General features: G+C 42.7%; 1 protein-coding gene across 1 annotated transcript in view; it reads right to left on the bottom strand.

Annotated features, from left to right (window-relative positions):
- CACUL1 (CDK2 associated cullin domain 1) overlaps positions 1–2100 on the bottom strand; it is an 84760-nt gene extending 82660 nt beyond the window's left edge. The window contains exon 1 of the mRNA XM_084633830.1: positions 1619–2100. Within this exon, the coding sequence (XP_084489956.1) occupies positions 1619–1946 (328 nt within the window). The 5' untranslated portion in view covers positions 1947–2100. The remainder of the gene's footprint in view (positions 1–1618) is intronic.
- Between the last annotated feature and the right edge of the window lie 23253 nt (positions 2101–25353).

The following is a 25353-nucleotide window of genomic DNA, read 5'->3' as shown; positions in this document are numbered from 1 at the left end:
ACAACAACTGTTTTTCTGCATATAAAAGCAAGGGCCAACGTTATGGGGTAGCAAGCAGGGCAATTACCTGGCCCCACACCACAGGGGCCCCCGACAAAGCTACACTGCTCAGACTTCGGCTTCAGCCCCGGATAGCAGGGCTCAAGGCACCAGGCTTCAGTCCCATGTGGTGGAGCTTCAGGTTTCTGCCATGGAGCCCAGCAAGTCTAAAGCTGTCCCTGCTTGAAGGACCACCTGAAACCTGCTCATGGCCTCCCACGGGGCCTCAGACCCCTGGTTGAGAACCACTGATGATCACATTGAGGAGTTCTAATAAACCAAACATTTGTTCGTGATTTCATAAATATTTTGATTAAACCATTTTACTAGTTTTTACATAGCAGTACTGGATAAGGGAATTCTGAAGATAAGTGAAGGTCTGCATACCTACTAGTACATAGCTATTTCATGGGAGCTCTGAGAACAAATGCTCAAATATGCTTAAAAAAAGAAATCTGCCATTTTAATGACAGATCTATATTTTAGGAGACCCACACAACACAAAAGCAAACACAGCAGTTCCTTCACCCTCAAACCTAAAAAACAGAGTTGTCTGAAAACTGGAATTCACATTACACAGAAAATTCTGAAATTTTGTTTTTAACAAAATTGTTCCAAAACAGAATGAAAAATTAAATTTCAAGATTTCTTGCAGAATTCATAAATTTCATTCAGAAGAAGCTGAAATGACCATTCCATTGTGACCTTTCTGAAATATTTCTGAATCTACCAAACTACCTTAAAGACTAACAGATTTATTTGGGCATAAGCTTTCGTGGGTAAAAAGCCACTTCTTCAGATGCAACTGCATCTGGATTTTTTAACCACGAAAGCTTATGCCCAAATAAATCTGTTAGTCTTTAAGGTGCCACTGGACTCCTCATTGTTTTGGTGGACACAGACTAACACGGCTAACCTGATACTTGATACCAAACTACCTGGAGCCCACCAGGTGAGTAGCCAAGCAGCATGGGAAGTCCCAGCTCTGAGGCAAGTGGGAAGCATGAGGGCGAAGGGATGCTTTCTACTTCCAACTCAGTCAACCATTCAAATATTTTTGTTCTTAGTTCAGATACAGGCAAGGGCTGAGATAATCAGGGAAGTGGACCAGTTTGAGAACGGACTCAAGGCCCATACAGGCATGTAAGGGAAAGAGAGTGTTCAAAGGGAAGGAGGCGCGAAAGACAGTGACAGTTTTAGCTAAGCAGCAGGATGAGAAGGGCAAACACATGGTGGGTGAGAGGACAGTTTCAGCCTAGACTCCAGGAAGTGGAGGGAAGCATAGCTCAGACACACAAGCGAAGTCCCAGCTTCAGCCCCGTTTTACAGAAGGGGGTGGGGCAGTGGCAGTTAGGGTAGACTCCCAGGCCCCGGACACAGCACGTGTAACACAAGGGCAGGCTGGGGACCCCAGGCGCAGAGTGAGAGTATGCCAGGGGCGACACAGGGACAGACTCCAGGCCAGGGCCGCCTGGTCACAGGGTGTATGTGTGGGAAGCTGGTGGGACCCAGGGCATTCTCGGGGTGGGGTGCAGGCCTCTCCGGGCCGGGCCAGGCCAGGCCAGGCTCTGTCACTCACAGAACTTGGAGGTGGAGGTGTTGATGGTGGCAGCAGCGACGGCTCCTCCCTTGCCAGCAGCCCCTGCAGAGTCACAGCCCTTCATCAGGCCATTGGCTTCGGGCACCATCTGGGCCTCTTCCTCCTCCTGCGGCTGCCCCCGGTGGCCCTTCCTATCCGCGGGCAGCTGCAGGGCCCTGTCCCCGAGGGGGGCCTGGGCATGGCCCGCAGGGCGCTGCTGCCTGTAGCCATCCACACCGGCCTCCCAGTTGTTATGGTTCTGATCGTCCATCATGGCCTCATAGCTGCTGCTGCTGCCCCCCTCCTCCTCCATGCTCTCCTCCTCCATCCTGCCCGGGGGAGGGGGGCCCCGCTCGGTCCGGCGGGGGGCGGCGAGGCGGGGGGAAGCTCAAGACCGACCTCCCATCCTGCACGTTACATCCCAGGGCTCGGAACCTCCGGCTCAGGAGGGCAGGGCAAAGCTGCGGAAAAGCAAGCTCAAGCTTCAGCCGTAAAGGACGCCGCTCCAAAGCCGCGGCACTTTGCGGCGGTGGCTCAAGCGGACCCTCCGCCCAGTGCCGCCGCGGAGCGCTATGGGGATGGTAGTTTACCGGGCCAGGGAGGCGGTAGGCTGTGTCACGTGACGTGGCCCGCGGCCATTGTTCCCGACGCCATGACACCATAGGCAAAGGGCCAAGGCGTGGGGCGGGCGAGTTGCTCAGCCTCACATCGGGGGTGGTGCGGGCGGTACCCTCGCTGTGAATTGAGGGACAGACCCTGTGCAGGAGAAAAGACCCCCGCATGTCAGGGAAATTCATTCTTCCTGTTGTGAGGGGTGGGGAAGGGAGACTCATTTCTGGGGAGGGAACCCCCTTTTCTTTGGGGAAGGTGCCCCCTTTTTTTCCAAATGGGGACATTGTTACTCTGGGGGAGACTCTCCCTGTTTGCCATCTGCTGGTGGGCTCTCTGGCAGGGAAGGGCTTGGCTTTGTGATTTCCCCTGAGACAGGGCTTGAAAAATCCGCGGGAGGAGGAAGTGCTGGGCCAGGGCTATTAACCTCTGCAGAATTTCAGCTGTCATATAAAAAGGGTTTTGAGCCCTCCCTAGCGGCAAAGAAAACCTTCCAAATATGAACTGAGTGTAACCCAATTATTAGTAACTTGGATTGCAGTCGTGCCTAGTGGGCCCAGTCAAGGATCAGGTCCCCATTGTGCTCTGCTTCAGAGACCATACAAACCTAGCTTCATGACAAGACACAATGAAACAGACGCAGTGTAGCCCACTCTCAATTTCACCACACCTCTCACCATATTTGGTGGTTTTCTTAAAGTCCCAGCTCCTGTAATCACGTGACTGTGAGACAAGCGGCTCTCATTTTAAAACGCCCTCATGGTTGTGGATGAAAAGTTTGAAAAAGTGATCTGACTGTATCACCCCCCAAAAAAGGTCAAACCCAAAAGGCAAATACAAAGAACCTCAAATGGTAGTTTTTTAAAATGAAAATCTCATGATTTTTAAGCCACTCGCGTGATTTTTGAACACTTGGGTTTGGCAGTACTGCGGCAAATGGAGGGAAGGAAGAGGTAACAGTTAAAAAGTACTTTTATGCATAATGAGCAGAGTCTCAGCTCATTATCTGCCTACCCCTTGTAGATAGGGTTGCCAGGCATCAGGCATGCCCGGCTCCTAGGTGCAGGGTCTGGCACGAGGGCTCCACGCACTGACCCCACCCCGAGTGCCGGCTCTGCAGCTCCCATTGGCCCAGAACCGTGGCCAATGGGAGCTGCAGGGGCAGTGGCTGCAGGCAGCATGCAGAGCCCCCTGATCCCTCCGCCTAGGAGCCAGACATGCCAGCCGCTTCCGGGAGCCGCGCAGGGCCAGGGCAGACAGGGAGCCTGTTTTAACCCTGCTGCGCCGCTGACTGGGAGCCACCTGAGATAAGTGCCGCCCAGCCGGAGCCCACAACCCATAATCCTCTCCTGCACCCCAACCCCCTGCCCCAGTTCGGGACCCCTTCCCACATCCCAACTCCCTCCCTGAGCGCATACCCCAACCCCCTGCCCCAGCCCTGATCCCCCTCCTGCTCCCCAAACCCTTCATTCACAGCCAGGAGCCCCCTCCTGCACCCCAAACCCATCATCCATGGGCCCACCCCAGAGCCCACACCCCCAGTCGGAGCCCTCACCCCCTCCCGCATCCCAATCCTCTGCCCCAGCATGATGAAAGTGAGTGAGGAGAGCAAGCAATGAAGGGGGGGGGGTGGAGTAAGTAAGGGGGGGCTTGGAGAAGGCGCTGGGCAGGGCGGGGCCTCAGGGAAGGGGCAGGGCAAGGGTATTCGGTTTTGTGCAGTTAGAAAGTTGGCAACCCTACTTGCTGACATAGGCCCCGACTCCAGCCCTGTAGCACCCACGGGGAAGAATTAGTGGGTGCTCTGCACCCATTGGCAGCCAAGCTCCCCTATCCCCACGCCCCACCTCCTCCTCCGCCTCCTCCCCTGTGCGCGCCGCATCCCCGCTCCTCTGCTTACCTCCCAGCGCTTCCCGCCTTGCCGCCGCCAAACAGCTGTTTGGCAGCGCGTTTGGAGGGAGGGGGAGGAGTCGGAACATGGCGCGCTCAGGGGAGGAGGTGGGGAAGAGGCGGGGCCAGGGCGAGGATTTGGGGAAGGAGTCAGAATAGGGGCAGGGAGGGGGGTGGATTTGGGGTAGGGACTTTGGGGAAGGGGTTTGAATAGGGGTGGGGCAGGGGCAGGAGGGGGTGGAGCAAGGGTGGAGTCAGGGCGGGGCTGGGGAGCAGAGGAGAGTCGAGCACCCACCAGCGGAAGAAGAAGTCGGCACCTATGCTTGCAGACTGTCTTAAAGAGACTACAAACAGTCTTAGTGCCCCTGCTGCTGCTCAGAGCCTTTCCAAGCTGCGGCAGAGTTAAAACTGATCTGTTTTATCACTGCAAAGGGGGGAGGGAATTTTAGTCTTCAGAAGTTTTCTCTAGTTATTGGGTGAGGGAGGGGGAGTAATATTTCTCCTGTAACTAAGAAAGTATATTTTTAACAAAGGTGAGGAAAGAGCAAATTTCAGGAGTTCTCTTTCAATACCACCCACTAGCATCCAGCCGTATTTATCAGTTCAAGGCCTGCAGAAACCCATTTATTTAGAAGCAAAAAGACACATTCAGTTTCAGGCAATTTGGAAAGGTCGCCCTCTGCTGGCATGTGATTTCTAGGTCAGTGTTGAAATGAGACAGTAAAAGAACATCATCAGATTGAAATCTAGTCCATTTTAAAAACTGAGTTTAAAGTAGTTTCAGGCACTATACCAGCCTTAGGCAGCCCCTGCCGTTTTATTGTGTGCAGTGTTGTTCTAGCCATGTCAGTCTTAGGATGTTAGAGACAAGGTGGGTGAGGTAATAACTTTTACTGGACCAAGTTGGTCCAATAAAAAATATTACCTCACCCACCTTGTCTCCCTCCTAATTTTTGTGATTTTAAAATTTCTTCAAAATATTCCCATTTTTAAATGTTTTCTTCCCCGCTCCCATATTACAATATAAAAAAAAAAACCCACACAAATAACAGGGGGAACTGATTATAGTGATACAGTGACGCTGACTATGTGCAGAGTGCTGACCAATGCAAAACAGTAATCTTAGGCGTTACTTGCAATTATTATTATTTATTTATATTATTTTAGTGCTTAGGAGCACCAGTCATGGTCCAGAAGCCCAGTGTGCTAGGTGCTGTACGAACACAGAACAGAAAGACAGTCCCTGCCCCCAACGAGTTTATAATCTAAGGCTATGTCTGCACTACCACCTATGTCGGCAAAATTTATGTCGTTCAGGGTGTGAATATTCCACCCCCGGAGTGACATAAGTTACACCAGCATAAGCGCTAGCATGCACAGTGCTATGTCAGCAGGAGAGCTTCTCCCACTGGCACAGCTTCTGCCGCTCGCAGGGGTATGTTTTTTATGCCAATAGGAAAGCTTCTCCCACTGACATAGCTTCTGCTGCTCATGGGAGGCGGGGTGGGGGGTTATGCTGACAGGAGAGCTCTCTCCCATCGGCATAGAGCGTCTTCACCAGATGCGCTGCAGCGCTGTATGTGAAGACATGGCCATAATAATGATAGTAGGTAAAACATTTCAGACAGAATTGTCATGTTATGTTGATCGAGTCCTTTTAAAATTTCAATCTCTGTCATTCAAATTGTGCCACCGACCTGAGACAGGGTGAGGGCCTTTGCGAATGAGTGAGGGCATGATGCTGTTAGTTGTTGTGTCTGACTCCAAACTCACTTTACTGACATGGCTGAACTTGCCACTGACTTATCTCTGTTAGAATCTCTCAGGATATACTTGACAAGCTGGTTTCCCATGGTGAAGTGTGAGGTAGTGTCTTTTGCTACCAGCTTATGCATAATTGCAGTTCAGATCCTTGTCGGCTTCAGTCAACATCAAAAAAATGAGACAGAAAGATTGTACATAAAATCATCTGTATTTGCACTCGAATCATAGAGGACCCTGGAACTTTTCTTTGAAGATTGAACTAAAACTAGAAGGGGTAAAAACAAAATTGTCAAAAAGTAATTTTGGCCAAAAAAAAATCTTTGAATGGAAAACAAATTTTCAAATACATTTTCTGGTTTTCAATGAAAAACTGGAAAAAAAAAATTATCAAAAGCTGCGGATGTTATGGGTTTGATTTTTTCACTGAAAAAGCAACCAAAAAAATTGTGGGAAGGCTTGACAAAACCAAAAAAGGAACCTTTTTTTTTTTTTTCCAAAATTTCCCATGAAAAAACGATTGGCATTTTTCTAGCATCTCTATTACAAACCTACTTTGTCTTTATTTGTATCGTATTATTTGACGGAATTGTCTTACTGTGTGTGGATGGAGGAGAATAGCTTCTATAATATTCTTCTAACTAATAATGTTACATACAATGTATACCTACCTGCTATAATGATCTCCAGTCCTCAGTAATGCTGGTTTTTAGTTGCTTAAATGCTTGTCCGTCCTGACAACACGAAAAGCACAAGCCCCCTATTTATGTACAAAATGACTATAGCATGAAGAGCAGCAGTGCAAACACCTCCGCACTGTCATGTCACTGACGTAAATCCTAATCTCTAGAGAGGTGTGAAGGTACTTCGGGATTCATGCCCATTCATTTTTTGGCCAAAATGACATTGGGTCTGATCCATGCTTATTGAAACCATTAGACTACAATGGCCATTGGAACCGGCCTGTTGTGAGGGGCCTGGATGCATTCAGTGATTAAAACAATTTGGCCACGTTATGTTTTTTTGTTATATATCTGATCTAGGTATAATCAGTTTGGCAGAAATAAAAACGACTCCATCAGGCTTTGTTCAGACCAAAATTCAATAAGCTGTAGTTTGCAGCTTTCTGGAATTTCTCTGTTTCCCACAGAGTCATTAAATGATTCAGAGGCCAAACATGGCTTTGGCATATCTCTTGTAGAGCTCAGATTACTGATAGATAATGTAAGGCAGTGTTTCCCAAACTTGGGAAGCTGCTTGTTCAGAGAAAGACCCTGGTGGGCCGGACCGGTTTGTTTACCTGCCACGTCCACAGGTTCGGCCGATCGTGGCTCCCACTGGCTTCCCGCAGCCCCCATTGGCCTGGAGCGGTGAACCACGGCCAGTAGGAGCCGCGATCGGCCAAACCTGCAAACACGGCAGGTAAACAAACCTGCCCAGCCTGCCAGGGGCTTTTCCTAAGCAAGCGGAGTCCCAACTTTGGGAAACACTGATGTAAGGTATCAGGGGGTAGCTGTGTTAGTCTGTATCCACAAAAACAACAAGGAGTCTGGTGGCATCTTAAAGACTAACAGATTATTTGGGCATAAGCTTTCGTGGGTAAAAAACCACTTCTTCAGATGCAACCTGTTACTCTTTAAGGTGCCACCAGACTCCTTGTTGTTTTTGATAGATAATGGTCCTTCTCCCACCATCCCATTTTGGTGATCTGTTGCTATGTCTTGACCATGACAAGATGAAGGACTGATCATTTACTTTGTTTGTTGTTAACTTGAGCTGTGTCTCTGTATCACAGCTTTCTTTGTGCAGCAGGTGGTGTGTAATATTTAATATGAAGAGAGCCCTTTATAATGAATGTTATGGTGAAATCTAAATCAGCAAACAATTTTTAGACTAGATTAGTGTGTCTATTTTCTACTAATCACAAAGATATGTACATGATGTTTGCACATCTTAATTGCTAGTGGAACATTATAAATATTAGTTGCATAGGGACATTGACAGTGTGGCACCTGGATGCTGTTTCCCCCCTCACATTGTATCCTTGGGCACAATGGTTCACAGTTGGAGAATCCTCGAGTACTGGTGAAGAAAACGTTGCTACAAGCAAGATAAACTTTGTTCCATATTGAATTTCTTTGTTTTTTGTAGCAGTTTTGATCAAAGCAAAGAGCTTTCTCCTCAGCCTTGTCATCTATAAAATGCAGAACAGCAGAACTTTTCTAAGTTCTGATTATCACGACAGAAGTTTTTTTTCTCCTGCTGATAACAGCCCACCTTAATTGATTAGTCTCGTTACAGTTGGTATGGCAACACCCATTTTTTCATGTTCTCTGTGTATATATATCTTCCTACTGTATTTTCCACTGCATGCATCCGATGAAGTGGGTTTTAGCCCACGAAAGCTTGTGCCCAAATACATTTGTTAGTCTCTAAGGTGCCACAAGTACTCCTCAGATTTTACAGTCTACTTCCTCCATGACTGAATAAGGAAGATATCTAAAGGAAAGTAAATGGGCCAAGATTTAATACTGCTAAGTGGGAGGAAGAGGAAGGCATTTAATAAAGAAGTTAAAAGAGGACATGTACCAACTATTGAGGACATGTACCAACTATTGAGGGTGTATGCCTTCCTTTTGCCCAAATGGTATGCAAGTCTAGTGATCCACCACTGTTCTTAGATTCTCAGGTAGTGAAAATGGTCCATAATGCCTTTGATTGTTTACTGCTGTCAAGGTGGTATTACCATTCCTTTCTACTGAAGACTTCACAAAGGTTATTTATTCCTGGTACCTATATGCTATACTACTCCAATACATTATACTTAAAACTGAGTTTGAAAACCCCTCAAAGTTTGTGCCTGCCTCCTTCTAATATGCTGGCATAAACTGAGCACTGGTGCTCAAGTATATATATTTCCTTTCTGTTAATTTCCAGGGACAAGTCAGTGTATTGGTGATTCTATGTGAAGCCCTGAATAGTTTAGAACCCAACTATCTAAGAAACCATCTTTTACTATATGTCCCCCTATGGCAGCATAAAACAGCTGGGATGCTCTGGCTGTTGGTTCTTTTCTTCAGAACCTGCAAGGTGTTAGGTGTCCTCAACTCCCAGTGAAATTATTGGGAAATGGAGACTCACTCAGCTGTGCGCTAGATGTGAGCTAACTGATTTATATATGGAATACAGCATTTCACGTTAGCCCCAAACACAGCAATCAGGTCTCAGACCAGTACCAATGATTTTTTTCCAAATTTAAAAAACAGCCTATGTTTAGCCATTTCTGAGTTATGTGAGTGTTTTAAAACCTCTTTATTCAAGGGGCTTTTTTCACAGCTGAAGAATACATTGTTTGATAAGCAAACACATTATATGGTCTTTTTGGAATGGAAAGCAAACAGTCTGAAAACTGGCTGCTATATATGTGAGATGTAATTATGTCACATAAGGAGATTTTTTTGTATAATCCTAGGACACCTACTGCCTGTTTTATGTACTTACGTTTGCATAACTCAACAGTTAATCCGTATGTATTTGCAAAATCATATATTTAACCATCCAGAATCATTCTAAGATTAATGTAGTTAAAAGTGTTAAAATACATATTTAATCAAAGACTCTAGTCTCTGATAAATAATAATCAGTAAAAACTGCCAAAAGGGCATATTCTCATCTTGGATGTGTGAGGAATTATACATGCAAATCCCCAGACACGAAGAGGAATTTTTCCCCCTCAAAACATATTTAGCCGATGAACAAGAACAGTTCTGGGGCTATTCCAGACTGTCAGGTACTAAGCAATACAAATTTATAACCATCCCTGAAATGCTTCTTTTCTTAAAGTAGACTGTCAAATCCAACTTTGAATTCCTTAGCTGTTTTCTGAACATGTTACAACCTGAAAGCTGTTTCATATCAGGTGTGGTTAAAACAGAAGCAATGCATTCAGTTTCCTATTTACTGTTGACAGTTTTATTCATGCATAAAGAAATTTGGGCAGAGAACTTGAAAACATGACTTTGAGAAGAGTAAGTAAGTAGGGATGAAGATGAGAGTTGTTAGGCTGTAGGCTAAACAGACAAATGATTCCATGTTGAAAACATGAGCGGATTACAAGTTTGTTCAATGCAGTGAATGACAAGGAAATTATTTGTGAACACACAATTGAAAGCTTGACTTTAAAGCAATATGAATTATCTTGATTTGAAGTTAAGAGGATTAAAAGAGAGTAAATAATTCAAGGCTGCATTTGGAGATTATTTTCTTACAATGTATACATGTATCCACTCGAGGGAGTACTTTCCATTCGGTATTCCTTTTCATGTATGTTTTTGTTAATTTACTCTTCCTTGATGATAATGTCAGCTTTATTATCCCATTGAAAGATAAATATTCAGCAAACTAAACTTAGCAAAACAAAGACAATAGAAAGAGCCTGGGACCTCTCCTGCCCCAAGAACTACTTCCAGGAATAAAGTCCATTCACAAATTTATAAAGAGAAAACACTAACACGTTAGTTCAACAGCTGGCTAGAAACCACATCACTTACGATGAACAGTGCATTTAAAAATAAATATTTGTCATTGTTGACAAATTGATATGACAGACTGTATGTGTGTGTGTGTGTGTGTGTATGGATAGATAGATAGCTATAGATATATTAGGGCTTGTTTAGCTCTATATAACGAAAATTTAGTCTTGTCCTTAAGAGCTAATATTAATATAGTCTATTCTATATATGTTCTTCTATTGCACTCATCACCATTCTATCTGAATGCCTTCCAGAAGTACTATAAGCAACATAACCACATACCTGTCATGTGGTGTTTGTTCTCTCATAGTCTCCCCCAGCTGGAGAAGCATGTGTAGTGGGACATCTTATTTTGGTACGATTTGGGGGGAGAGGTGATTTTGTTTCATTATATATGTTTCTATGTATTTATGTAGAGAAGGCAAGGTCAAAGAAATGTGCCTTGGACTTTGAGCAGAAGGTGGTAAGGTTTGAGTCGGTCCTTTGCTTCTGGGGAAGTTCATTCCAGTCTCAGACGAGTCCCTTAAAAAGTTCTCTCTCCTACACCGACGAACTTCACTTTTATTGTAGAGAGAGTTCCATTGTGCCAGAGGAGTGTAGTTGTTGACCACAGTCTTCATCCTGGAGCTTTAGGCAGTCTTTTAGATACCCTGGGCTTAGGCAATTGAACACCTTCAAAATAAGGATTGAGCCCTTGAGCTTGATTCAGATTCTATGGGAAGACAGTATAGAGAGCAGAGAATGGATCTGATGTCCTTGTGATAGCCTATATTGCTGAGGAGATACATTGCAGTGTGCTGTACTAGATGGAGTTGGCTGCATGCCTCGCTATATCCCATCGTTATAGGGTGAGAAGTGACAGAGCTGTGAATAACTGAGGCTGGATTATCATGTGCCAGGATGGGAGTTCTTGTACCACAGTGATCTCTGACTGCCATAACTGGAATGGATGGGGCAGCAGGACATCCTTGAGACAGAGGAGCACAAAGAGCACTCATATCCCCAATTGAGATGTGCCAAGAGCTTACTTTATTTAATACTTCAAGTGACATCAGGCCAGAATGTCAGATCATATCTGAGTGACTGAATCTCTTAGTCCAAAAGTGAGACTGGTTCATTCAGCAGAAATTTATTCTCTTCTCAGCGGCCCTGATCCAGAAAGCACTTAAGCACACTTAGGCAGTCCCATGGGCCTAGGATTTATGTTTCCATCTAGGTATATAGCAATTACCTGCAAGATTTATGGATGATTCACAAACAGAAAATGAGCCTACAGTAAGAGTTGAGTTCCAACTTCCATCGCAACCTACTATTTTAGTCATAATCAATCATATGGATTATTTTCTCTGTCTACTTATATTCACCAATATGAAGGAATATTTGTATTTTGGAATTGGTTTATGACTTAGTAAGGGCTTGTCTACACAACCACTTAGTTTGCTGCAAGCTAGGGTGTAAATCTACCCAACACTAGCCTGCCATGCACTAAGTGGCTGTATGGACCCAGCTGCCTCACACTAAAAGTTCCCTCATGCACTTTGAGTTACCCTGCTTTGAAATGGGAGTAAATTAAATCACACTAGGGAAGTGTTAGCACATGGCAGCAGGTCCACACAGACATTTTGTGTGCAGCAGGCTACTGCGGGATATCTTTAAACCCCAGTTTTCCCACAAACTAAGTGTTTGTGAAGACAAGCCCTGTGACAGAAGAATTAGTAATAAGATTTAGCAGTAATTTAGCACTTCATAAACATTAAAGAATTGAGCTACATGTTCCTTTTATGAAGCAGATAATTATTCCTATTTGACAAGTGGCAAAACTGAGGCACACATCAACAGTCTAGCTTCACACCGATAGCCTTGGTCTGGAGCTTGCTAACTCAGCGCTTTGGACGTGGTACACCTGCACTTTGATCATACAAAGGAGCTGTGAGGGGATGGAGCATGCTCAGTGAGGATGGAATCTTTGGAGATTTTAGCTGCTAAACTCTAAGAGATCTCTCCTGAGCATGTGCAAACTGAGATTTTTTTCAAAGGTTTATAACTTGGCCAATTTTTCACAGAAACAGCAAAAGGCATATCCCTAATACAAAGTCATCCTCTTCCCCTAAGAAATTTCAAGTCCCTGATCCAAAGCATGGGGGCACTAAAGCATCTCAAAATAAAAGGTCATCTGAATTTTTTTTATCATTGCAAAACAACATATTTTTCTCTAACCTTGTTCTCATAAATGGCTGGACTGTTTTGGCTGAAATTTTCCAAAAGCATTCAGCCTGGGGCAGACACCCAGCCTGAAAAATTTCAATCCAAACAGTATGGCAAAGTAATAATCAGGAAAACAGGGTCTTATAATAAAAAGTGTTGGGCAATCTTAGTAATAAGGGATGCTGCCAGCCTCACCTATATGTGTGAGAGACAGATTTGTTGGAGAGTGGTTAATTTAGTACTGGTGAACTACACCAATCTTTTCAAGATGAGGATGGAGCCCTTGGTGAAAGATGCCCCGCTGACAGCCCTAGAGACTGCAACCCTCTATTCATCCATAGAATAAGTACAGCAAAGGCAGTAGAAGTGCAGGTTTCCCCACATCACTCCTGCCAGTGTGCCCCCACTCTTCACTTGTCTTCACTACCAGGGAGATCAAGTGATGCAAGTGTGTGTCAATTTAGCGGGTCTAGTGAAGACCAGGGCTGGCCTTACCATGAGGCAAACTGAGGTGGCCACCTGAGGTGCTAGACTGGGGGGTGCCACTAGGACCCAGAGTGTTGAAAATTGTGTCTGCTGCTGGTGCATATGTATTCTCTCTGCTCTAGATGCACAGAAATGGTGGAGTGCTGTGCTGGAGGAAGGAGAGTACAAGAGACATAACAGGCAGGCAGGAGAAAAGGTGAGAGGGAATAACAGAAAGCAGCAGGAGCTGCAGGGAGAGAGAGGAGGAGGAGCCTCTTATGTACCACTCTAGCACCCCCAGGAGCCTGGACTGATTAACACCAGCTTCTCAGGGAACTTCCTGTTTCCTGCTGCTTCCCTGAACCCACTTGAAGAAAACAGGCAGTCAACCAAAGTAGTAGGAGCCCGTTAGGCCCTTAAGATGCTGATGTCTTCCCTCACTCCAGCCCTGTTACCAGCCTGCTTATTTGTCCCCTTCAACTGCATGTTGAGAGCCACTATAGCTGGCACGGAACAGCAGTCATGAGTGAAAGAAGAAAATGTCCCTCTGGGGCAGCATTCAGAAAAAAAAAGAAAGCAAAGGAAGCTTTTCTATCTAAGCAGGAAGGAGCTCTCCTGAGATACATAGACACAAATGTTCACGGTGAGCCTTCTGGCCCCATGTGAGTGATGAGGAGATGTCTGATCTTCCAGTTAGTCAGAGTTCAAGTGACCTGGCAGCTACTGCAGCATCCATATCTCCATCTCAAATGGATGTAACCATGCACATTCCTGAAGAAAAGTGTAGATCAGAGAAGAGTGTGGTGGAGGTGCAAGAAACAGCTGCTGCTGAGTTTAGTTCCTTAAGTCTAGATGATCCAGAACTGTGGACCCAGTTGAGCAGTAGCTTGAGGGACTTCCTTGTACTGCATGGGCCACAGCAAGTGAAAAACTTCATGTTCCCCAAAGACAATGAAAATAGAGGTTTCCATCCAACACATTGCTGGTGTGAAATCCCCAATGGTGACAAAGTGGAGAGGCCATGGCTTATGTACTCAAAAACCCAGAATGCTGCATATTCTTTTTGTTGCAAACTCTTCCAGTCTAATGTTCCAGCCACATTGGGTTTTACAGGAACAAAGGACTGGAAAAATCTGGCTAGAAATCTGGCATGCCATGAGAAGGCAACAAATCACCAGAGAGCATTCCACAGGTGTAAAGAGCTTGAGATGAGACTAAGGTTAAAGGCCACCACAGATGATCAGCATCAAGAGAAGATTGCATCAGAGTCTCTTTACTGGCTAAATGTTCTGAAAAGGCTCATTGCCATTGTGAGAATGCTTGCTACGCAAAACCTAACACTGTGTGGCACTTCAGATCAGCTGTATGTGCCAAACAATGGAAACGTCCTTAAAATTGTGGAGCTGATGGTTGAGTTTGATGCTATACTCCAGGAGCATCTAAGAAGAGTCACCACCCAATTTGTAAGTCTTTAATGTGCCACAAGTACTCCTTTTCTTTTTGCGAATACAGACTTAACACGGCTGCTACTCTGAAACCACCCAAGAAATGTATACACACCACTACCTTGGAAAAACAATTCAAAATGAGATCATACAGTTACTGGCAACAAAAGTCAAACAGAAGATTTTGGCAGATCTGAAGTCTGCAAGATATTGCTCTGTTATTCTGGACTGCACACCTGACATCAGCCATACGGAACAAATGACTTTAATGGTGCATTTTGTAACAACAACAGAACCGAGTGAAAATGTCCCTGCAATGGTGACTGTCAGAGAGCATTTTCTAGAATTGATTGACATTGATGATACTACAGGAGCTGTTATGACAAAGGTTCTTCTTAAAAAGCTGGAAGATATGGGAATTGCGATGGCTGACATGAGAGGTCAGGGCTACGATAATGGTGCCATCATGAGATGAAAGAACAGAGGAGTGCAGACACGGATCCAAGAGTGAAACCCTCAAGCTTTTTTTGTCCCATGCAGTTCTCATTCATTGAACTTGGCGGTCAGTGATGCAGCATCAGCTTCTAGTGAGGCTGCTGAATTTTTTAATGTAATTCAAAGCATCTATGTATTTTTCTCTGCATCAACTCATCGATGGCAAATTTTGAAGCAACATCTGGGAACATCCTCTCTAACACTGAAACCACTGACTGCCATACGATGGGAAAGTTGAGTGGAAGCAATAAAGCCTACCAAACACCAAATTGGGAAGATAGTTGATGCCATAGTTGCCATTATGGAGGATAATACTATGATAGGAACTGTTCATGGGAGAACAGTGGCAGAGGGAAATGGAATCACCAGAAACATACAGAACTTCAAATTTCTGTGTGGCTTAGTGTTGTGGCATGACATACTGTTTGAACTAATGTAAGAAAAAGACTCCAAGGTGCTGACCTTTATATATCTGGAGCAATGAAACAACTGGACAAAGCAAAGTCATACCTACAGTTTTACCAGTCAGATGCACGATTTCAGAACATTCTGAAGAGTGCACAGAAGTTGGCAGAGGAACTTCACACTGAAGCTATTTCCCCACCCATTCAAGAATACAAGAGTCACCGAAGAAGAAGACATTTTGATTACGAGGCATGGGATAATCCCATAAGAGACCCCAAACAACAATTCAAAGTTGAATTCTTTAACCAGATGCTAGATTGTCAATACAGTCAGTTGAAGAACGTTTCATGCAGCTCAAAGAACACAGCAGTATATTTGGGATGTTGTATGATATTCCAAAACTCCTCACTATACCTGAAGAAGACCTACACCAGCAATGCAGGGCACTAGAGACAGTGTTGACACATGATGACATGCATGATATTGATGCAAGTGATTTAGGTGATGAATGAAAGCCATTTCAAGATACATTTCAGCAGGATCAACTCCAAAGGCTGTTCTGGAATATATGTGTACAATATGGTGACCAGATTGCAAGTGTAAAAAATTGGGACGGGGGTGGGGGTTAATAGGTGCCTATATAAGAAAAAGCCCCCAAAATCGGGACTGTCCCTATAAAATCGGGACATCTGGTCACCCTAGTGCACAAATAAGATGACCATCCTCTTTCCAAATGCTTTTGTTGCTCTGCGCATACTTCTAACACTTCCTGTAACAGCTGCCAGTGGAGAACGCAGCTTCTCCAAGCTGAAGTTAATAAAAACACATCTGCACTCCACAATGACACAAGAGAGGCTGGTCGGCCTTGCAACCATCTCAATAGAGCATGAGCTGGCCCAGACTATGGACCTTCAGGAAGCAGTTCAAATCTTTGCAACCAAGAAGGCACGGAAAGCACCACTTTGATTATTCAAACAGATAAAAATGCCAGTGTTTACGATGCAGACAAGAAAAGTTACATTTACTGTTCAGACATTCAAAAGTTAAGTGTTACTTAAAATTTTTGAACAAGGCATTTTAAGTTGTTAAGTAAGTAGCAGAGCAGTACCATGAGAGGAGGAGAACAGGAAGAAGGCAGAATTGAGACCTTTCAAAGTTTTGGCCCAAGCAAGGGAGCATGGGGGCGTCGTTTGAGCTCCCCACCTCAGGTGACAAAATGTTGTGGGCCAGCCCTGGTGAAGACCCACTAAATTGATGGCAGAACGCTCTTCGGTCGACTCCGGTACTCCAGCTCCCCCAGAAGAGTAAGGTAAGTCAACCAGAGAGCGTCTCCCATCGACACAGAGAAGACACCAGGGAAATTGACCTAAGCTATGTCAACTTCAGCTATGTTATTCACATAGCTGGAGTAGTGTAACTTAGATCAACTTACCCCGGTAGTGAAGAGAAGCCCTTAGTGAAAGTTTAATTAGTGTCTTCACTGCACTGCGTTGATGGGAGATGCTCTCCGCTCGACTTCCCTTACTCTTCTTGGAGACCCGCTAACTCGACCCCTGCTGCATCAGTTGTAGCAGCATCAATCTCCTGTAGTGGAGACAAGCCCTTAGTCTGTAGCTCTGAGTTCTCTGCTGAGACTGCCAGCAGGAGGTGCAAAGTGTGTTGGTGAGTCTTCATGATGTGGATGCCTGACCTGCACAAATTCATTTCACATATGCCAGCAGATGGCAATTTTGCTCACAACCAAGCTCAGATGAATATAATGGGCCTGATTCTCACTTATTCTAAGGCGCCTTTAAAATCCCTTTTCACTGGTATAAAGTTGGGTGCCCATTACACCACCAAATCAATGTAAAGGGGCCTTAGAATAACTGAGAATTCAGGCCAATACGAATCCCTTTTGCCAGATTCCTGAGCAGAAGTGTGAATAAGAGGTTAAAAATATTTGTGAATTTTTTTGCCATTGCATTGCAGGCTAATTTTGTAGCCATGTATACATTAGGTTTTCACACTTCTGGCAGGTACTCCTGAACTGTGCTACTCTGTAAAAATTCACCAAAATGGTTATTTTTCATATCAAACCCCTTGGAAGATGTTAGGATTTTTTCACTGCAAAATTTGCCTTCGTTCAAAAAGAAGCTCAATTTTCACTTGAAAATTAGCTCTCCCCGCCCTCCAATAGTTAAATTTCCACTCAATATTATTCTTTTTTTGGAGGAAAAAGCTATGAATTTTCTTATTTATAATGGAATGTGAAATGCTCTAATATTTTGAGTAAAGGCTATTTTGCTGCAAATATTTTGCACACCCTCTGTTCCTGTGTCATTCAGTCCCATAGGTTGATTTTGTGGGAGCTTTGGATTGAGCCCATAGTTAGTACATTTTGTTATTTAATTCACTGTTAATCTCACTTTAATTTCTTACAAACTGATCTTTTTAAATCCTGCCACTTAATCAACCACACACAGAGCCACTGCCACAAACCCTAATAATAATTAACAATTACAAATACCATCTTTCCACTGCACTGGACCAATACAAGCAGTAACATGGACTCATTGAAAAGTCATGGCACGTTCAATAAATTACAAAAGCAGCTGAGTGCTTATCAAATATGTGAAAAGCCTAATATTCAAAGGATACCTTGTGCACATCAGTGCTTATGTATTATAAAAAAATACAAAAACAATTAAAGCTACTCTCACAGGGATCCTTCTTGCTGAGCCCAAGATTTGAATATGTAATAGGTCAGGGATCTTCTGGGGCTTTGAAGTGAAGAGGGGAGATGGGAAGCTTTTGAAAGTGCCAATTTCTTGCGCATAGCTGAACGCAGAGTGTCCATTTTGGTTTCTGCATAATCAGACAAAGTGAAAGTCCTTTATAGTACCATCTTTTAAAACATAAGATCAAATATATCTGTTAACATGCTGGATGTTAAAAACGGGTTTAAATATTTCATGAAAACACTCAACTCAAACGTATTGACAGTGGAGCAATACTAGAATACTGTAAAGCATGCTCCATATTTTTTGTTATCAATCATAGCCACCAGGGGGCCATTACGTTTCACAACTAAAATGAAACATCTTTATACACAATGAAAATGGTTACATTATGCAACTTGCATACACACTTTATTTAAATCAGTAGCTTTAAACCAAGTGCGCTGTAGGTTTCTGATTCAGATTTCCTTTCTGAAAGGCTAGCTGCCTGTCAGAAGCTTGGCTTAGGCCCACTCCTGCCTGATCAAAATGAGTTGGCTTGATTTCACTGCATAATATGCACCACCTGTGTTCCAGAGGAACTGAATTGGCACCAATGTGTTTTCATTAAGGCCAACCTCTCTCTCTCTCTCTCTCTATATATATATATATATATTATTTTTGCTCGCATCACATATTTAGATTCTTTATGAGAGTTTGGCAGGTTTTATGTGGTAATGTACCACAGATGATATTTCAGAATTCCAAGTGACCTTGTTTTTCATGGCCTTACATTAAACATAAACATATTTCACTAGAGTGATTGCTGGGTTGGCTACTGCTCTGTAGGTCATTAGCACCCGGAAACTAGTAACACAGTTTTTTAATGTATAATAATGCTACAAACATAATAATGTCCGTGGTCTTATTTTTGCCAGGGGGGACAACCAAAACAGTATGTACATTTTCTGCTGTTTCATCATGTTTTCTAATTTGACTTGCTCCATTATCTCCTAGTAATCTCCCTTGCCATTACTAAACCTTCATTTGTGTGTCCAGTCTATTGTAAGCTTTCTAAAAGCACACCATTTATCATTCAAGTCCTTCTTGACTAAAAGCAAAAAGGAAACCCTAGCCTTCTCAGGAACACAGGGGTTTTTTTCTTGTAACTTTACGTTTTTCATTTTTTCTCACTTATTTGAAGGATTTGCATGAACATTTAACTAACAACTTTGGTTCTGGTAAAATAAAGTTTAATCAGGGAATAAATTAGGTTAGATTTTCTTTCTGAGAATCTGCCAGCACTTTACCACTATGATTTTGGTTCTTTATTTTGTGGATTCAGGGGTTGTTTTTTTCTCTGAATCTAATAATTAAAATATAAAAAGGGCTTTGGATGCCAAAACAATTAAAGTTATGTAAAGAAAAAAATTCTGAAAGGATTTACAATACAACTAACTCCAACAGTATTTTGGAGTATAGTAAATAGGATTTATTTAAAGGGACAATGTCAAGAAGTTTAAGCCTAAAATTTTTCAGATGCTTTTGGGTTGGGGGGGCAGAAGAGATTACAAAACCCAATATGAAAAAAACCCTCATTTATATCCCATTGAAAACAGTCACCCTCATTTTTATCCCATTGAAAACAGCTACCCGCCTCCCCCATTTAAAACACTTCTGCCACAGAGCTGAAACTACAGTACTGTGCTAATTTCTGAGAGCAAGAGAGTGAAATTGATTAGTCTAGTTCATTTTCCAAGATTAACAAATGCAAAATGTCAACAAAGAGCATAAATAACAAAAAGTAAGTTACACTTTAGGGCCATAAGAAAAGGAGTACTTGTGGCACCTTAGAGACTAACCAATTTATTTGAGCATGAGCTTTAGGGCCATATGTCAGTCAACTTGACATCAAGTAATTTGACTTGTAGTTCTAAAACTAGTAACCAATAGTTTGATAAATCAATTCAGTGTTAGCAAAATATGCTGTAGGACAATTGGAACGTCTCTCCATCCTGGCCACATACTGGGCTCCAAGAATCATTCACCATCACACATGTGGTTTCTTATTTAGGATCCTATCACCTTGGCTTTATAGAAGCGTCATCTGATGCCAGAGCACAATTCAATCAGCAGAAATAATCCATTTTGCATATATATGGTGGAAGTTTGTGGTTTTCGGTTTGAGAACAAGTTTATTTTAATGGGACTATTCAAACCAGCACTCTTTTTCTAAAGCAACCTTTGCTGGCTAAATTACAGAGCATCAATAGTGTTAACTTTCTGGAAGGCAAAGCACTGAAGACTCAAGAAGCTTCTTAGCTGGTGTAAGTTAGTGAAAAGCCATTGATTTCACTGGTGCTTCACTGAAAATCATTTACACCACCTGAGGATGTGGCTCAAGAACAGGACCACAGTTGGTATCACTGAAGATATAATATTGGGATTAAGGTGCTGCAGAATAATAGAGTAAATGGAAAACAATGTAAGGGCAATAAAAACAAAAGAAAACCTGTTCTGACACCAAGGCCCTATTTACTATGAACAACTGGACACCTGGAAAAATGCAGTAAAAATAAAATACTATTACCCATTTGGCATAAGATGTATGACAATTTTGCATGAAAACTGCTGCAACTGATGGAGTGGATACAAAAAAAGCTTACAGGCTACTTACTGTAGTAGCAGGAAATCTAAATTAAATCTAATTATCTTTAATGTGGCTTTCTTAAAATGTTCTTCACAGAGGTGAAATGTGGAGTATCATACTGTGTAAATGAACTTCTACACTCTGCTTTATAAAATAAGTTAAGTGCTCTGCGAAAATCACTATCGTGGGTTTAATTTGTTTCTCAGAATTTAACCAAACACTATTAATAAAGTATTTACTTAATAAAAGCAGCCTTTACCCAGCCTGCTGGAATGGCTTCAAATACAAAAGTGACTCTAGGTTTCTTCTGGATTATTTGGATAAGCAAAATATGTAAAGAATAGACCTGAAGAATAAAGTAAATGAGTCAGATTCTGATCTCATTTAAATGTGGAATACCTACTGTTTATACAATCCAGAAAGACTGTAAAGTATTTGCATCTGAAGCCAACCTTCCACAGTTCATCTTTCTGATATGGGCCAGAGATCACGCCTCACGTAGTATCAACAGTTACAATACTCTATCCACTGTATCTCAGAGAACCAGGTCTACCCCACCCATTCTCTGCACAGACTAAAACACCCATTGTGTCTACTGCATTCACCTGTCCAATGTGGCTCAGATCTGAGACTCAGGTCCTCCAGACCTTGGCCACCCATATAATGAGCCAAATTTATCCAGGGGGCAACTTCAATGAGACTACTCCTGTGCTTACAGTTAATCATGTTCTTAAATGCTTTGCTGAACTGAGGCATTCTACCATAACAGTTAGCACCTTTCCAAAGCATTACCCCTTACCACATTACTGTGAACTAAGTTTTACTATTCTGCTTTCAGAGGTAGTTGAAACAAAGGCAGACAGGTAGCTCGCTCAAAGCCACAAATAGAGTTGGATGTCAGAGCCAGGGTTGAAACTCTGGCTCCCACTAAAACTGATTCAAGTTTTTTTTACATTTCAAACTCGGCATTTTTTTTTTCAAATGAAGTTTCAAATTTGACCAAAAACAAAAATGGGGGGAGGGAAGGGGAAGAGAAAACAACATTTTTGTGAATTTCCCCAATTTTCCAACCAGCCCTGGTTCTGAGAGTAGATACCGCCTCAGTCTACTAGTACACCGCTCTCTACAAAAGCTCGTTAGATTAAATGATACCAATGCATCCCAAGCAAAAACTCTTTTTCTACACAATACAGTAAAGTTGAGCCAATCAAAACTGCTCACAAGCTGACCTGAACAGGCCCCTCCCTGTTCACAGGCTTTCAGCTATTTGCCTGGTAATCTCATTGTCATGATGAAACTGACTATATTTTTCCAAACTGGCATTTAGTTTAGCATTGTCAGCATGAGAATATTTGGAAAGTGAATAACAGTCTTATTGATTATTTGCATTAGAGTAGCACGAAGGAACCTGAACCAAGGTTCAGGACCCCACTGTGCTAGTTCTTACATGGACAAGTAACCAAGTAGACAGTCCCTGCCCTCTGGAGCTTACTGTACAGGTACCAGACAGGACATAAGAGGTAGACAAAACAGACAAATAGAGTGGCAGTGGGTAGTATTGATTGGGATACGGTATATTTCTATTACCACAGTCTTAACACACCTGAGCACCAGATTAATTATTCCACTGGGAAATGGAGCCGTGGGCATTAAGCCTACATAAATGGCAATAAGTTACATTTTTATCGACTTATTTTAGCATCCTTCAAATTGAGGAAATAACTAATATCTGCAGCAGCAGCTGCTACTCGTGTTACTCCTGGTTGCAATCCAACCAGCTTCATTTTGAAAAGAAAAGAATTCCCTTTAAGAGGCTGGTATCCAGCTAGGTAGGATATAGGATTTATTCAGAAGCACCTCCTGAAAAGAGAGAATTACATTTAAAAGGTCCTCTTTTGAGGCAGCTGCTGGATAGGAATAACTATGGGAGACCATTTTCACAAAGAAAAGAACCCACTCCTCTTCTCCTGTTACTGACTCAGACTTGACAAAGTATTGAGTAGATCTCCTGTTGGTTACACTTTTGAGCATAAAAAAGGAAAAAGTGGATATTCCAGTAACTAAGGGAGAGGCTAAAAGTATATATTTCTGGGTCACTGAAAACAAGAGAAGCACAAGGGAAATGTTCTCATCCCTCCTATCTCCCCTACCCCCGCCGCCCCCGCCCCCCCCAAAAAAAATATTTATGTCACACGGATAGTTCTGTTTTGACATTGCAAAACCAGGAATAAAACATTTCTCCACTAAATTTTTGGAAAGCTTTTCTTGTGTTTTATCTTGAAAAAATAGGTATAATTGCTTTTTCCAGCCACAGTTACACATTTGAGAGAGAGAGAGACTGGGATAAATTTTCACAGAAATAGACATATAGTCATTAAAATTAATACTGCATGAGTTGTCTTCTTAGGATTAATATTATATCTTTTCAGAAAATATACCAAAAAAGGAACTTTATCCTCCCTTCTTATTCTTCAAACACACTTCTGAACTAACCAACTAATCACAACTCCCACAAGAAAAGGAAAGATAGGCCATGATGGCTGGTACTTTACACCTATGTTGATGATTGTCAAGTGAATAGGTCTAGATAAACTATATTTTTAAAGCTCATATTTTGAAACCCTATATTATTTCCATTATTACCAAAATAAGTAATTTCTATATATTTCCAAAACTTCACTCTACTACCTGTCACCCTCATTCCTGCATTCTATTATTTATTTATTTATTTTAACAATATTAGGCTAAATCAGTCCCTGGTGTAATTCCACTGCAGTCAGTGAATTGTCAATGAATGGGAAAAAGGCACAAGTTAGAAATAAGGCACCATTTTTATTTATTTTTTTACAGGAAGGGTGCTTAACCAGGAAAACAAACTTCCAAAGGAAGTACAGTATGAATTCTCCACTGCAATATAGTTTTCCCCATCTGAAAATCTGTACTGACCTGACTAGAGGGCCAAGCCACAAAGAAGGAGCACCTGAGTCACAAAAAGAGATCACCCCTGGTCCAGAGCGACACCATGGTGCGAGCAACCAAAGGAAGGGGCACCAGATCATGAAAGAGCTAATCCCCAGACATGGCCACAAGGAGGCGCCCCAGCAGTGAACCCTGTGGCAGTAAATAAAAAGCTTTGAGCTAAATTCAGCACTGGCAACAGCAAGTAGAACTCTATGGATGGCATTGAAGTTGCACCACTGGTGGCAAAGATTACTTTGTTCCCATTGCTTTTTTAAAGCTGAGATTTTGACACCCAGTTCCCATTAGCTTTATGGGATTCAGGCATCCAAATCGCCTAGGTGGCTTAGAAAATCTCAGTCTGTATCTATTAATCATTTCATCATATTACTTCCGTTGTGTTGGGTACACACAACTCAGGATTATGATGATGACATTTTGTTGCTGCACAGAGCAACACATAACTACCGATGCTCCCATTTTCCTACCACTGCTTGGCACTGAGCACCAGCAAAATACCTGCTAGATTTTAAAGACATTCATTAAAAGATGCTGTGTACCAAGTGAAATGTCAAAGCTCTGATGCAATGAAAATAGTGTTTATACTGTCAGTCATTCTCTATCTGCCAGTCCATTCTTTCCAGGAATAGCATCATTGCACAATGGAGCTCAGAATACAACACACAATATTGCTACCGTTGGAAGATTAAAGTGAACACTCACGTTTAGGGGAAAAAAAAAAAAGCACTGAACAGCAGACGAATCAAAGTGACATGTCATTGCCAAGGTTTTGCCTAGCTGTTCAACAAACGTAACACATCAATTGCTGATATTATCAAAGGAAACAACATTTCCAACCACATGGGAAATATGTCAGAAAAACAAATGGCGTTAAATAAACAGTACCAGAAGGAACAGAGAAATATTGATTCGTAGCTTTCTCCCCTCTGTCCTTTACAAAAGGTCCCCTTCACCAATCCACCACTTAAGTCACTGAGATAAATTCCTCAACCCCTTCCTCCTTTTCCCATTGTCAGGTACATAGTCTTTTTGTCTTCTGTTCAAAGCAGCAACAGAGTGGTACTTTGACCTCCTATATCAGCAGTAAGTCTGTGATTACTTTGAACAGAACTCTAATGCAGGAATGGCTAGTTTGCAGCAAGAATCTTTTGAATGGAAGCAAGGCAGGTAAGAACAGTACTGAATAATGCTATAAGAAAACTACCAATACAAGAACATCGTGAAATAAAAATAAATAGTGTGGAACTGAACGGACAAAAAAATTGGTAAAAAGAAAAGGAGTACTTGTGGCACCTTAGAGACTAACCAATTTATTTGAGCATGAGCTTTCGTGAGCTACAGAAGTGAGCTGTAGCTCACGAAAGCTCATGCTCAAATAAATTGGTTAGTCTCTAAGGTGCCACAAGTACTCCTTTTCTTTTTGCAAAGACAGACTAACACGGCTGTTACTCTGAAAAAAATTGGTGAAGTCTTTCCCCCTAGGTCCCCTGTTCAAGTCTAGCCCAACCCAGTAATGACTCTCTCTAGCTGGAGGCAGGGGTAACAAGATGACTCACAGTCCTGGGTACCCCAAGAACCGTCAGAAAAGGCCCATTGCATTCAA

This window comes from Lepidochelys olivacea, assembly GCF_965140295.1.
Source record: "Lepidochelys olivacea isolate rLepOli2 genome assembly, chromosome: 7".
NCBI lineage: Eukaryota > Metazoa > Chordata > Testudines > Cheloniidae > Lepidochelys > Lepidochelys olivacea.
Note: the sequence above shows the minus strand (reverse complement) of the source record. Positions and strands in the feature narration are given on the sequence as shown.